At 70.8% G+C, this 13,095-nt stretch overlaps 3 protein-coding genes across 4 annotated transcripts; 1 reads left to right on the forward strand and 2 right to left on the reverse strand.

The window, feature by feature from the left end:
- The first annotated feature begins 1,503 nt into the window (after positions 1-1,503).
- GCGR (glucagon receptor) lies at positions 1,504-6,106 on the forward strand. Of its 2 annotated transcripts, XM_055133025.1 has the most exons (14): positions 1,504-1,536; positions 3,265-3,437; positions 3,502-3,604; positions 3,943-4,050; positions 4,125-4,246; positions 4,313-4,419; positions 4,506-4,662; positions 4,728-4,884; positions 4,956-5,016; positions 5,152-5,221; positions 5,298-5,386; positions 5,462-5,600; positions 5,668-5,709; positions 5,831-6,106. In XM_055133025.1, the coding sequence occupies exons 2-14, from the start codon at positions 3,372-3,374 to the stop codon at positions 6,032-6,034; spliced, it is 1,425 nt and encodes a 474-aa protein (XP_054989000.1). In that variant the 5' UTR covers positions 1,504-1,536; positions 3,265-3,371; the 3' UTR covers positions 6,035-6,106. The 2 variants fall into 2 exon arrangements, with proteins under 2 accessions (XP_054989000.1, XP_054989002.1); XM_055133027.1 differs by lacking the exon at positions 3,943-4,050.
- A 1,332-nt stretch (positions 6,107-7,438) lies between these two features.
- MCRIP1 (MAPK regulated corepressor interacting protein 1) lies at positions 7,439-11,281 on the reverse strand. The gene is made up of 5 exons (XM_055130992.1): positions 11,207-11,281; positions 8,493-8,546; positions 8,312-8,427; positions 8,148-8,249; positions 7,439-7,956 (listed from the first exon to the last, which is right to left on the reverse strand). Exons 2-5 carry the CDS (start codon positions 8,498-8,500, stop codon positions 7,892-7,894), a joined length of 291 nt encoding a protein of 96 aa, XP_054986967.1. The 5' UTR covers positions 8,501-8,546; positions 11,207-11,281; the 3' UTR covers positions 7,439-7,891.
- A 287-nt stretch (positions 11,282-11,568) lies between these two features.
- On the reverse strand, positions 11,569-12,385 carry PPP1R27 (protein phosphatase 1 regulatory subunit 27). Its single transcript, XM_004621053.1, has 3 exons — positions 12,196-12,385; positions 11,978-12,128; positions 11,569-11,692 (listed from the first exon to the last, which is right to left on the reverse strand). The coding sequence occupies exons 1-3, from the start codon at positions 12,383-12,385 to the stop codon at positions 11,569-11,571; spliced, it is 465 nt and encodes a 154-aa protein (XP_004621110.1).
- Between the last annotated feature and the right edge of the window lie 710 nt (positions 12,386-13,095).

Below are 13,095 nucleotides of genomic sequence, written 5' to 3' on the forward strand. Positions count from 1 at the left end.
GTGTGAGGGGGGGGCGCTGGCTGGCCTCATCCCCCCACACAACGCCAGACTCTGGACACTGGCCCCTTTCCCTGGGTCCCAGTTGCTGCAAAGAGGCTGACCGGACCCTGATTCTCAAACCCCAGGGGATTTCCCAGCCCCAGCAGGACTCAGCCCTGAGTACTGTCGGATGTGACCGCTATAGCCAAAAGCACACACACACACACACACACACACACAAAAGCAGAGTCAGCAGGGCGGGCGCAGAGAGCGGGACCCCTGGTGTCTGTGAGGGCGGCGAGGCTGGGCAGGGGTCCGGGAGGCCGTGCTGCATGGCCCTGTGCAAGGAAAGGAGGGAGGGGAGGTGGCCCTGGCTAGCAAGACTCAAGCAAGAGGCCTGGGGTCTCGGGAGCCCCTCCCTGCACCCCCATCCTGCGTCTCAAGTTGCCACATTGCCATCCCGACCAGCCTCCTGCTGGGTCCCTCCTCGGTGCCCACTCCAGGCATCGTGGGCCTGCCCAGGGCAGGTGCTGGCGGGCAGGCAGCTGGGTGCGTGGGAAAGCCGGGTCCCCGCCCGTTTCCATCCCAGGCGGTCAGCCATGTAATACAGGGAGGTCCAGCGTACCCCCACCCCCGCCCGGCCCTCACTGGGCTCAGCCGCACCCGGACCCTACTGCCCCTCGGTCCTTCCTGCTGTACCCAGCTGTCCACCAGCACCCATCGGTGCCTGGCACCCCGCATCCCTGCCTGGAGCATGGGAACGGGGTGGGGTACTGTGAGGGTCCCGGCCCCCAGGCCCCCAGGCGGGCCGCACTGTGAGGGGCCCCTCCCCCTTCCGGGCAGGGTGGCTGTGGCGCCTCCTGCTCCGGAGGAAAATTGCTACCTGCCCCCCCCTCAGTGCAGGGCTCCCCCCAGGTCAGACTGTGGAGGCGCCGGGAGCCCCACCCACCTGGGCCAGACCCCAGGTTTCCGCAGGGAAAGATCAGAGGGGTAGCCGGGACCCCCGCCTCCCCTGACCCTCCTTGTCTCTGCCTCCCAGGAGCGGGGCAGCGGACCCCCGCGATCGGACAGCAGGGAGTGCGGGTCCCATCCCTGGCACCCCATATGGTCCCCGAGTCCAGCAGGAGTGACCCCTGAGCGCAGCGGCGGCGGGCAGCCCGCGCATGCCCCAATACCAAGAGAGGGGAGGGGTGGACGCCGCTGTCCCTCCCCAGCGCTGCCCTCCACTCGCGCTGACCTTTGCCTTCTGGCCTCTGCCTCCGGCCACGGCGGGAGCGAAAACAGAGGGCGGGGGGCTGGGGAGGAGGTGGGCGGCCCGCGCGGGTCTGTCCCCCGTGGGTGCCCAGGCCCTCCTAGCCCTCTGGGGGCGGGGCGGAGCAGCACCTGTCCCGCGCCTGTCCAGTCCCCGCGCGCGCGTGCGGCCGGCCGTGTCCGCGGGAGGGTCAGCGCCGGACCCCCGCCGCGCCCCCGCCGCCCCGCCCCGCGCCTCCGCCCCCTCGGCGGCCGCCGGGAAGTTGGCGCGGGCAGCGGCCGGCGGCGGACAGGCGCGAGCAGGCGGTGAGCGGGCGCGGGGCGGCGCGAGGGACCCGCGGGGGCTCCTGGGCGCTCGGGGTGGGCGCGCGGCGGGCGGGGCGCGCGGTGACTCGGACCCTCGGGCCGCCCCGCGCCCGCTCCCAGGGCGGCGGGGGGTGTCGCGCCTCGGCCGGTCCCGGGCCCCCACCCCGCAGGGGCCAGGAGCCAGGACAGGTCCAGGCAGGGTCAACAGTCGGCCGTGACCTTCCCTGGTGGCCCTGTCAGGGAGGGAAACGCCCCCGCCGCGGCCCCTGGGATTGGGGACCCGAGGCCCCACCCCCACCAGCTTCGGCGGCCCTGGGGGCTTGGCTCCAGGAGCCTCACCTGGGCCAGCCCCTGCCTGGCCGCTTGCGTGGGGAGGGGGTAGAGGCGGGAACCTAGGAGGAACGTGGGGGACCCTCGAGCCGGGCGGCAAGAGCTGGCCAAGAGGCACCCCTGCCGGGGCCGCTGCCCGCTGGGGCTCCTGCTCCTCCCACAGCCGTGGCAGGGCTGGCCTGGAGCTCTGGTCACCACTGGCCGCCCTGCCCCAGGTTGGGGCACCTCTGCCCTGCGGGAGGTGTCCCCACTGCCCCAGCTTAGGGACAGTGGGCAGCCGCGACTCGGCCTTCCGTCGTCTACTCTGGCCACACCCACGGGCCCGTGGGGCGGGAGGGGTCGCCTCTGTGGCACCCCCTGGGCAGGGGGCACAGGGCCTTGTATAACGGGCACGAGGCCGGGTTGTCAGGGACACAGCCGGGCTCCAGGGCACCTCCGGGACCCCCGCGGTGGGCCCCGCCCCCAGTCCCGAAGAGGCACAGGCCAAGGCTGGGGTGCCTGAAAGTCCATCTCACGGCTGGCAGGCGGGACGGGGCAGGGTCCTGTTCCCGGGGGCACTGAGGAAGGCCGGCAGCCCGCCCTGGGCACAGGGGAGCACAGCCCGCGTCCAGCCTGACCCCCACTCGCCCCTTCTGAGGGCCCTGCAGGGAACAGCTTATCGGCCACTGTCCTTCCTGCCTGCACCCTCTGCTGACCGGCCAGCACTGCACCCGTCCCGGCCCCGACCGTCCCACAGGCCCCCCCACGGCCTCTAGGGCCTGCACTGATCAGGGTGACACAGGCACAGCTGCCCCTCACACCCCCGCCCCCTCCACGACCCCATGCTGAGCCTCTGCCCCGGGAAACCAGCAGTGACCAGGGCCGTCCTCACCGGGGGCACCATGCCCCCCACCTGCTGCCGCTGCTCCTGCCCCTCCCCCGCCCCACTCTGGGCCGTTCTGAGCCCTCAGCGCTGCCCTTGGGTGAAACCAGGGAGCGAGGGGCCCAGGGAGCCTGACCACAGCCCATGGCAGTGAGAGGGGTCCAGCCCGTGACGGGAAAGAGGCTGGAGGGCACAGGGACCACCCGCCCACTTGCCAGCTGGGCTGGGCTGGGAGCCGGGCAGCACCGTGATGGATGGGGCACCCGTGGGTCTAGTGGGACTTTCCCAGGGGCTAAGAATAGGTGGGGGAGGAGGGCAGGGCCCAGGGGAGGGGTGGCCGGGAGGCTGCTGACCCCACAAAGGGCTTGGGAACCAGTGGGAGGTGGCCACCCCACCCCCGGGGCCCAGTCCCCGCCGCTGGAGACCCCCAGGCTCCTCTCCCCCTTCTCATCCTTTGGACCACGGGCCCAGGCAGCAGGGCCATCTGGGCGAGAACCCCCCGCTGGTCCCCTCACCCCGGGGGTGTTGCCACTCAGATCCTGCCGCTAGGACCCTTGGCCGTCTCCAGGGAGCCGGACCCCCGTGGCCCGCCTTTTCCCGCCGAGCTGCCCCAGCCAGATGTGGGGAGAGGCCGCCCAGAGGAATGCCCCCCGCCCGGCCTCCCCGCCCCCACCTGCTGCTGCTGCTGCTGCCCCCACTGCTCTCCCAGGTGAGCCCCGCCCGCCCCCGCCCGCCCCCAGCCCCCTGCCTGCTGACCCGCTGTCCACACGCAGCCGCAGGCCCCCGCTGCGCAGGTGACCGACTTCCTGTTTGAGAAGTGGAAGCTCTACGAGGACCAGTGTCTGCACAACCTGAGCCTGCTGCCGCCGCCCACGGGTGAGCCCCGCCCACAGTGGGACCCCCACTGCGGAGCCCTGCCCGTTAACCCTGGAGCGACCGGGACAGGATGGTCGCGTCATCTCCCTGAGGCCGCGGGAGGGGCAGGAGGGGCCTCCCAGGAAGCGCTGTCTGGGCAGGGGTGCAGGGAGGGGCAGGAGGGGCCTCCCAGGAAGCGCTTTCTGGGCAGGGGTCAGGGCAGAGCTGGGCTTCGCCCACCAGGAAGAGGCTCCAAGGGGAAGGCGGTGGAGGTGGGGACCCTGGGCAGGTTGGGGTCACTCTGGAGTGAGCGCTGTCGGGGGGGGGGGCCCTGCTGAGGTGCCGGACCCCCACCGCAGGCCTGGTATGTAACAGAACCTTCGACAAGTATTCCTGCTGGCCTGACACGCCGCCCAACACCACCGCCAACATCTCCTGCCCCTGGTACCTGCCCTGGCACCACAAAGGTGATGGCCCGGGCACCCAGGGGGTCGGCAGGCCGGGCGGGCAGGGGTGGGTCTGACCCAGCTTGGCCTCGCAGTGCAGCACCGCTTCGTCTTCAAGAGGTGCGGGCCCGACGGGCAGTGGGCACGTGGGCCCCGGGGGCAGCCGTGGCGCAATGCCTCCCAGTGCCAGATGGACGAGGAGGAGGTGCAGGTGCAGGTGAGCGGGGGGCCGGGGGGCGGGGGTGGCCGAGGCGGGCCCGGGCTGAGTGGCGCGTGCTTGCAGAGGGAGGAGGCCCGGAGACTCGCCGGCTTCCAGGCCATGTACACGGTGGGCTACTCGCTCTCCCTGGCTGCCCTGCTCTTGGCTCTGCTCATCCTGCTGGCCCTCAGGTAGGGACAGCGTGCGGGGCGCAGGGACGGGGTGGGGCGGGGCGGGGCGGGCGGGGCCCAGGGCGCAGCCACGCCTGTCTCCACAGCAAGCTGCACTGCACGCGGAACTCCATCCACGCCAACCTCTTCCTGTCCTTCGTGCTCAGGGCCAGCTCCGTGCTGGTCATCGACGCGCTCCTTGAGAGCCGCTACGGCCAGTCGGTGGGCGACGACCTGAGCATGGGCGTGTGGCTGAGCGACGGGGTGAGCGTGGGCGCCCCAGGGCCGGTGGGGCGGGCGGAGCCCGGCCTGACGCGCTGCCCCCGCAGGCCGTGGTGGGCTGCCGCGTGGCCGCCGTCTTCATGCACTACGGCGTGGTGTCCAGCTACTGTTGGCTGCTGGCCGAGGGCCTGCACCTGGACCGCCTCCTGCGGCTGGCCACTCCTGAGCGCGGCGCTCTGGCCCTCTACCTGGGCATCGGCTGGGGTGAGTGCCGGGGGCGGGGCGGGGGAGCGGGCCGGCGGGCGTGGCAGGGACACAGCACTGCCTCCCCGCAGGTGCCCCCTTGCTCTTTGTTGTCCTCTGGGCCGTGGCCAAGTGCCACTTCGAGAACGTCCAGTGAGTATGTGCTGACCACGTGGCCGCCGGTGTGGCCTTCGAGGGCCGCGGGCAGTGTGGGGCAGTGTGGGGGGCAGCTGGGCTGGGCTTCAGGTGAATCGGGGGCTGCCTGCACGTGAGCCCCCGCCCCCGCAGGTGCTGGACCAGCAACGAGAACATGGGCCTCTGGTGGATCCTGCGCCTCCCCGTCTTCCTGGCCATCCTGGTGAGAGTCGGGCAGGAGGTGAGGGTGGCCCCCCCCAGCCGCTGCGGGGCAGGCCCTGACCCCCCGCCCCCCGCAGATCAACTTCTTCATCTTCCTCCGCATCCTGCACACGCTCGTGGCCAAGCTCCGAGCCCGCCAGATGCGCTCCAGCGACTATAAGTGCCGGTGAGCCCGGCGGTGGGCCGGGGGTGGGCCGGGGGGCCGAGGGGTGCTGCTGAGGCTCAGGCTGTGCCCCCACAGGCTGGCCAAGTCCACCCTGACTCTCATCCCCCTGCTGGGGGTCCACGAGGTGGTGTTCGCCCTGGTGACGGACGAGCACGCCCAGGGTGCCCTGCGCTCCGCCAAGCTCCTCTTCGACCTCTTCCTGAGCTCCTTCCAGGTGCACCCCCTCACCCGCCCGCCCCCCGCCCCCGGCCCAGCCCCCTTGTGACCAGTCCTCCCCGCAGGGCCTGCTGGTGGCTGTCCTCTACTGCTTTCTCAACAAGGAGGTAGGTGGCCGGCCGGCGGGGTCTGCGGGCGCCCCAATGCCAGGCCCTTCCCTGGGGAGTGCAACGTGGGGTCCTGCATGCCTACGGCCTCCGTCCGAGCTGGCCACCTCCGTCCACCCAGGTGCAGGCAGAGCTGCGGCGTTGCTGGCGGCGCTGGCGGGAGCAGCTGCTGGCCGGCAGCCGCGAGGCGCCGCGCCCCCGTGAGAGCCTGCTGCTGGCGGGCGGCCGCGGCGGGGCCTGCCAGGACCACTCTGCAGAGACCTGCTTGGCCAGCAGCCGCTCAGGGCTGCCCGGGGCCCCCTCAGAAGTGCAGGGAGACCCCTAGGGCCGCCCAGGCTCCAGAGCCCCCTCCCTGTGGCCGTCCCGTCCCTGCCCCCGAGGTGGGCCCGGCTGTGGGCCCCGGCTAATAAAGGTCTCCTGCCTCGGCGGGCGTGTGCAGAAGTGACTTCCCGGGCCGGTGGGCGGCCCAGGGGTCCCCGGGGTCCTGGGTGCCTGTGGCACAGGTGACAGCTCTTCGTCCTGGGTCCTGGGCCCGCAGGTGCTGGGGGAGGGGTGCCCTCCGCCCCCTCTGCGGCCACGTGGCCAGGGCTGCTCAGGCAGAGCCGGGCTAATTGGCGCCGATGGAAGGACAGGCAGCCTCTGGGAAAGGTAAACACCATTACTCACCCCGGCCCCTCCTGCGGGGCGCTGGGCTTACGGGCAGGTGGCTGCAACACCCGGGCGGAGGCTCAAGCCCCCCGTCTGCCCAGGCTCCTGCCCACGGGGACGTGCCAACGCCGGACACCCAGCGGCGACAGGACACGGTTCTCCTTCACGCCCGCTGAGCGGGGTGGCAGCCCTGGGTGCTTCTGGCGCCCTCCCCACCCAACTCCCTCTGTCCTTGTTCTCCTTCACCCTGTCCGTCCCCGTCCCAAGGGGAACTGGAGCTGGCCGGTGGCGGTGGACGCGCCCAAGCACCGAAGTCAGGCTTGGACCAGGCCGCTCGCGGTGGGGGTGGCCGGGGTGGGCATCGGAGGGGGAGCTGGGAGCGGCCAGCAGGGGGCGCTGGCTGGGCCAGGATCCAGCACGCGGAGACAAACGAAGGAACTGAAAAAGGAACTACCCGGGGCCGGAAAGGGAAGGCAGAGGGCTCGGAGCTGACTGGGGAAGCCCACTAGGATGGAACCTGGTGGTGGCCCTGGGTTCGAGTCCAGCATGTACACAGAGATGCACTCACGTGCATGCACACAGACACATGCACTCATGCACATACACAAGTGCGTGCATGTACAAAGGTACACATTCAGGTACACGAGGCACACTCACACACACACATATTTGTGCACAGAACACAGGCACCTGGCACAAGGGAAGCTGAGTCTTAAGTCAGTGGCCTGCTCAGGGCAGGACTGACAGGCCAGCAGGGAGGGCGTCTGCCGTGGCCCGGCTCAATACCCCAGACGGTCTCCCGAGACCCGCCGGGGACCTCCCCTACTGCATCTCACACACCCCTGCTCCAGTCACAAACCCCTCCTGAGTGCTCATGTACACACACCCCTACATCCCCGGCCCCGGGCACCCGCAGATGCAGCAGCGAGAGGCCGTCGGCTCTGGGGCCTGGAGCTCAGGCGGGGACAAGCCAGGCCTCAGGGTCCCCGAGCCTGGTGCTCCCCTGTGCGGCGTGCGGGCAAAGGCCTAGGCACCAGGTCTCAGGGCCCACCAGGTGCCCACACACGACAGGAGCAGAGGCGCTGGTTCCACCTGCCTTTATTCAGGGCCCCGCGCCCCCGAGGGGCGGCGACAAGGCACCCGGGCAGCCTCCCAGCACCAGGCGGGGGGCCACGGGCCACGGGGCCAGGCCGGGGGCGCCGGAGGGCGGTGCGAGGGAGGGAGGGGCCAGCTGGACAGTCAGGGAGGCCAGTGCTCCCCGTGTGTCCAGAGAAGCAGAGGTGCGGGACTCCACTCGGGTGCAGGGGGGCCGCCCGCACCCACCTCCAGGCCGCCCCGCTGAGTCCCAGGCCGGGAGAGGAGACCCTGGTCCCTTCCTGCTGCTGCAAGTGGGGCAGGGGTCAGCGGAGGGGTCAGGAGTCAGGGTCAAGGCCCGGGGGTGGCGGGGGCGGGCCGGGCCGCGGAGGTGGGCTGGCTGGAGAAGCCCAGCCGCGGGGGGGCGCCTCGGCCATGCCGGCTGGGGCCCTCGGACACCTCAGCACTTCTTGGCGTCCTGCGTGTTCCTGCGCTTCAGGTCACTCAGGTCGATGGGCTTGAAGGCTGTGGGGTCACAGGGCAGGGGTCACAGAGTCAAGGGCGACAGGGTCGGGCGAAGTGGAAGGGTTGGGGCCGCAGGGTCAGGCAGGGTGGGGGCCACAGGGCCGGGGGCCGCAGGGTCAGGCAAGGTGAGGCAGGGTCGAGGCCGCAGGGTCAGAGGTCGCAGAGTAGGGCGGGGCTGCGGCCACACTCACTCTTGAGGCTGGGGTTGGGGACCTTCTCCACGTACTCCTCCACCAGGCCCCGCTCGCCGCCCCCCAGCTGGCTGCGCAGCTCCCGCTCCACGCCCTGCCAGGCTGTGGGAGGGGGCGGTCAGAGCCGCCTCGCCCCGCGCCCGCCCCCCGCGCCCCGGCCCCACCTTCGTAGATGAAGCGCACATTCTCCTCGTGGGCGGGCGTGAAAATCTCACTGCCGGGGGGCGAGCGGGGGCTGCTGTTCCTCTTGCCGTTGTAGACCACCCTGGAGACGGGGGAGCTGGGGGGCGAGAGCCGGTGAGGGGCCGCGGGGCCACCCCGGCCCCGCCCCTTCCCGACACCCACCTGGTCATGGCGGGGGCGTCTGGTCCCAGCACGCCGCTGCCGGTCCCGGGGCGTCTGCAAGGGAAGCCCACAGCGATGGCGCAGCCGGGTGGGCGCGGGCACCACCTGGAACCCGGCCGCCCCCCAGCCGGGCGGGGACGGAGCTGTGGGCTGCAGCGCGGGGCCCAGGGCAGGCAGACAGGCACCCGTGGCCTGCCGGCTTCCCCCAGCCTTCTGTTTGGTCTGGGGGCTCAGAGGCCCAGGGGCCCTGCCCGGTGCCTCCTGGCCACTGGGCCTGTGGTCAAGTGCACAGGCCTGGCCCGGGGTGCCAGGGATGGCCAGGGATGGTGTGGTCCTGCCAGGGTCTCCTCTTCCCTCTCCGCCGGGGGTCCCTGGGGGCAGTTCCGCTCGCCCCCTCCGGGCTGCAGGGCCCCTCGCGCACCCTCAGCTCAGACACAAAGGGGAGTTGGTCAGCAGAGGAGGGGCTGAGCGCCTCTGCCAGTCCCAAACAAAGCCACCAGGGCCAGGAGGGACGCAGGGGTCCTGCCAGGGTCCGGCGACGGCCCCCCACCGAGTGTGAGCAGACAGATGACTGACGGAACTCAGGCAGACTACAGGGGCTGGGAGGCGTGGGGCTGAGGGGAAGCCCCCAGTCTCAGTCCGGGGACACGGGCCCAGGAGACCGGCTCCGCACAGCCCGGGCACTGCCCCAGCCCCCACCGCACCCGGACTCCATGGGCCAGGGGCCACGCCTGAGTCTGGCCCCGCCAACTGCACAGTGCCCCGAAGCCTGTGCCCCGAATGCCCGGGCACGCCCCCACGGCAGGCAGGCAGGTCCCGCCAGCTGTCTGGACGCCCCGAGACACGGAGCGGGAAGGCAAACCCCACGGCTCGGGCGCGGGCAGGTGCGGGCACAGGCGACACGGCTGCGGCCTGCAAGGGCCCCAGGGCCCACCTCTGGGCGGCAGCGTTGCGGGGACTCCGCCTCGCTGGGGGGCACAGCTCCCTGGCACCCTCCGGCCCTGCACCTGTGTGCCGCGTCTGCTGTGTGTTAGTCTGTGTCTGGATGTGTCCCTGTGTGTCTGTGTCACGAATGGATCACCTGGGCAGGTCTGTATCACAGATGTGTCACCCAGGCGGCTGTGCTGCGGACACGCTGTGGACACGTTATGGGCAGGTCTGTGATGGAAGTGTGTAGTAGGTGGGTCCATGTCGGGATGTGTAGCAGGGCCCTGTCATGCACGTGTCGTGGGGGATCTGTCATGGCCATGTCACTCGGGCAGGTGTGTTGTGGCCATGTCACCTGGGTGTGTGCCACCCGGGTGTATCTCTCGTGGCCATGTCACCAGGGTGGGTGTGTGGCGTGGCCGTGTCACCCGCGTGGGTGTGTGGCATGGTGGCCATGTCACCTGGGTGGGTGTGTGTCATGGTGGCCGTGTTCCTGCACGTGTCTCTTGTGGCCTGTCACTGGGTGGGTGTATGTCGTGGTGGCCGTGTCACCCGGGTGGTATGTTGTGGTGGCGTGTCACCCAGACAGGTGTGTGGCATGGTGGCGTGTCACCCGGACATGTGTGTCATGGTGGCGTGTCACCAAGCAGTGTGTGTCGTGGTGGCGTGTCACCCGGGTGGTGTGTCGTGGTAGCGTGTCACCCGGATGGGCGTGTGTCGTGGTGGTGTGTCACCCGGGCGGTGTGTCATGGTAGCGTGTCACCCGGACGGGCGTGTCGTGGTGGCGTGTCACCCAGATGTGTGTCGTGGTGGCATGTCACCGAGCAGTGTGTGTCATGGTGGCATGTCACCCGAACGTGTGTTGTGGTGGTGTGTCACCCGGGCGGTGTGTCGTGGTGGCGTGTCACCCAGACGTGTGTGTCGTGGTGGCGTGTCACCGAGCAGTATGTGTCGTGATGGCGTGTCACCTGAATGTGTGTCGTGGTGGAGTGTCACCCGGGCAGGCGTGTGTCGTGGTGGCGTGTCACCCGGGCGGTGTGTCGTGGTGGCGTGTCACCGAGCAGTGTGTGTCGTGATGGCGTGTCACCCGAACGTGTGTCGTGGTGGCGTGTCACCCGGGCGGTGTGTTGTGGTGGCGTGTCACCCGGACGGTGTGTCGTGGTGGCGTGTCACCGAGCGGCGTGTGTCGTGGTGGCGTGTCACCCGGGCGGCATGTCGTGGTGGCGTGTCACCGAGCGGCGTGTGTCGTGGTGGCGTGTCACCTGGACGGGCGTGTGTCATGGTGACGTGTCACCCGGGCGGTGTGTCGTGGTGGCGTGTCACCGAGCGGCATGTGTCGTGGTGGCGTGTCACCCGGACGGTGTGTCGTGGTGGCTTGTCACCCGGGCGGCATGTCGTGGTGGCGTGTCACCGAGCGGCGTGTGTCGTGGTGGCGTGTCACCCGGGCGGCATGTCGTGGTGGCGTGTCACCGAGCGGCGTGTGTCGTGGTGGCGTGTCACCCGGGCGGTGTGTCGTGGTGGCGTGTCACCGAGCGGCGTGTGTCGTGGTGGCCGCGTCCCCGCGCGTGTCCACCCGGCCCGGAAGGCCCGGAGCGCCCGGCGGCCCCGCGGCGAGAGGCGGCTGGGGCGCCCCTGGGGAGCGACGCGGGCGGCGCCGGCCCGACCCCCGGCCCCGCGAGCGCCCCGCCCCCGGCCCGCCCGCCGGCCCGGCCCCGCCCCGCCCGCCCGGAGGCTGGACCCGCGCCCGCCGCAGCCCGGCCAGGGCGGGTCCGGCCGCGCCCGCTCACCGCGCCCGCTCGGCCGCCGCCGCCTCTTCCAGCTGGGAGGCCCCGGCCGGAAGTGACGCCTTCGCGCAGGCGCGGTCCCGGTCACGTGGGCGGGCGGGCGGGGCCGCGGGCGAGCGCGGGGCACAGCGCCCCCTGTCGGGCGGGCCGCGCGTGGGGCGCCGGCCGGGAGCGAGGGCACGGGGCGCGCGCGGGACGCAGGTTCGAGGCCCGGATGGACCCCGAAGTCACGCGAGCACCGCGGGGTGTAGCCCGAGAACAAAATCCCGAAAGTAGCGGAGAAGTGAAAGTGTCCCGGGACAGACTTACCTGGAGAGACGGCGGGAGCGGGGCCGCGCCGCCCTGCGTCCGGGGCACTCGAGGGCTCAGTCCACTCTGCTGCCCTCCAGGAGCTCCACCAGCTCCTGGCACTCAGGGTCGATGAGGTCCGAGGGCCGGCGGCCGTCGCGGTCGGCTGCGTCTCTGTCGGCCCCCAGGGAAATGAGGTACCTGGGCCCAAGAGTGGCTCCGGTGTCCTCGGCTGGCCCGGGCTGGGCTGGCCAGGGGCAGGGCCAGGCTGCTTGTGCCTCCCCGGTTTGTGGGACTGGGAACCCGATCCTTCCTTCGGAAACTGGCTGATTTGGGGTGATCTGGGCCCCGCCCGTGGCACCCCTCCCCCACAGCACCCCACCTGCAGACCCTCCCCTGGGACCACCCCCAGCCCTCCCTTCCCCGTGTTCCTCACCCTCCCAACACCCCGGCAGCTGGGGGGGGCCCTGTTCTCACTCCCCCCACCTGGCGATGTCCCTGAAGCCGCTGCGGCAGGCCACGTGCAGGGCAGTGCTGCCCTTGGCGTCAGGCTGCTGGATGTCGGCTCCGAGCTTGACCAGCAGCTGCACACACTCCAGGCGTCCCGAGAGCACGGCCAGGTGCAGTGCCGCCAGGCCTGAGGGTGGTCGGGGGCTCAGGCTGTGTGGCCAGGCCCAGGGCCCCGGCTGCAGGCACTCACTCACCTGAGGGGTAGATGGTGTCCAGGGCCACCTTCCGTGCCCGGATGAAGCGCCCCACCTGCCCCAGGTCCCCCTGGCGGATGTGGTCCAGGAAGAGGACGTCGTTGCAGAAGCGGACGGAGCGACAGGCCAGCAGCCGGCGCCGCCGCTGCTGGGGGCTGTAGCGGGAGTACCGCACAGCCCTGCTGGGCATGGTGGGTGCAGGGGAAGGTGCCTGCGAGCGGTGGCCGCTGCTGCCCTATAAAGCGGCGGGGCTGGACCAGTGCCCCCACGGGATCAGGTTAGTGGCTCAGCTTTCGGCCTGTCCCTGGACTCTGGCCAGAGGCTCACATCCTCCCCGGCCTGGCCCTGGCCCCACAGCTGGAGCTGGAAGATGCCGCCACAGGGCAGCGGGAGGCACAAGGACAGAGTCCTGAGGTCAGGTCGCCAGGGCCCAGGAGGAGGCGAGGTGTGGCAGGGGGCTGCCTCAACCCCGCGGAAGACCTATGTTATTTTATTTTATTTTTTATTTGCTCTCCATTTGTTCTCAATGGCTCCATTTGTTCTCAATGGACCGAACATCTCCGAATGCAGCAGCTATGTGTACCTGGGTCGAGAACTCAACACGAGGAACGACTTGGCGCCAGAACTGCGCAGGAGGAAGAGAGCAGTGTGGAACGCCTTCAAGAGCGTCGAAGAAGTGATTAAGAGGACGTAAGAGGATGAAGGACCTCCGACTCCGGGCACATTTTTTTTTTGCTTTCTTTTGGGTCACACCCGGCAATGCACAGGGGTTACTCCTGGCTCTGCACTCAGGAATCACCCCTGGCGGTGCTCAGGGGACCATATGAGATGCTGGGATTTGAACCCGGGTTGGCCGCGTGCAAGGCAAACACCCTACCTGCTGTGCTATCGCTCCAGCCC

This window comes from Sorex araneus, chromosome 3, assembly GCF_027595985.1.
Source record: "Sorex araneus isolate mSorAra2 chromosome 3, mSorAra2.pri, whole genome shotgun sequence".
In the NCBI taxonomy this organism is placed as follows: domain Eukaryota; kingdom Metazoa; phylum Chordata; class Mammalia; order Eulipotyphla; family Soricidae; genus Sorex; species Sorex araneus.

Coding starts and splice junctions, on each gene's coding strand:
- GCGR (XM_055133025.1), top strand. CDS start 3,372: ATGCCCCCCGCCCGGCCTCCCCGCCCCCACCTGCTGCTGCTGCTGCTG. Junction 4,420..4,505: donor CTCATCCTGCTGGCCCTCAG/GTAGGGACAGCG, acceptor CTGTCTCCACAG/CAAGCTGCACTGCACGCGGA. Junction 4,663..4,727: donor GCGTGTGGCTGAGCGACGGG/GTGAGCGTGGGC, acceptor CTGCCCCCGCAG/GCCGTGGTGGGCTGCCGCGT.
- PPP1R27 (XM_004621053.1), bottom strand. CDS start 12,385: ATGCCCAGCAGGGCTGTGCGGTACTCCCGCTACAGCCCCCAGCAGCGG. Junction 12,129..12,195: donor GGACACCATCTACCCCTCAG/GTGAGTGAGTGC, acceptor GACCACCCTCAG/GCCTGGCGGCACTGCACCTG. Junction 11,693..11,977: donor GGCTTCAGGGACATCGCCAG/GTGGGGGGAGTG, acceptor TCTTGGGCCCAG/GTACCTCATTTCCCTGGGGG.
- MCRIP1 (XM_055130992.1), bottom strand. Junction 8,250..8,311: donor TGTGCGCTTCATCTACGAAG/GTGGGGCCGGGG, acceptor CCCCTCCCACAG/CCTGGCAGGGCGTGGAGCGG. Junction 7,957..8,147: donor CCCCAACCCCAGCCTCAAGA/GTGAGTGTGGCC, acceptor GTGACCCCACAG/CCTTCAAGCCCATCGACCTG.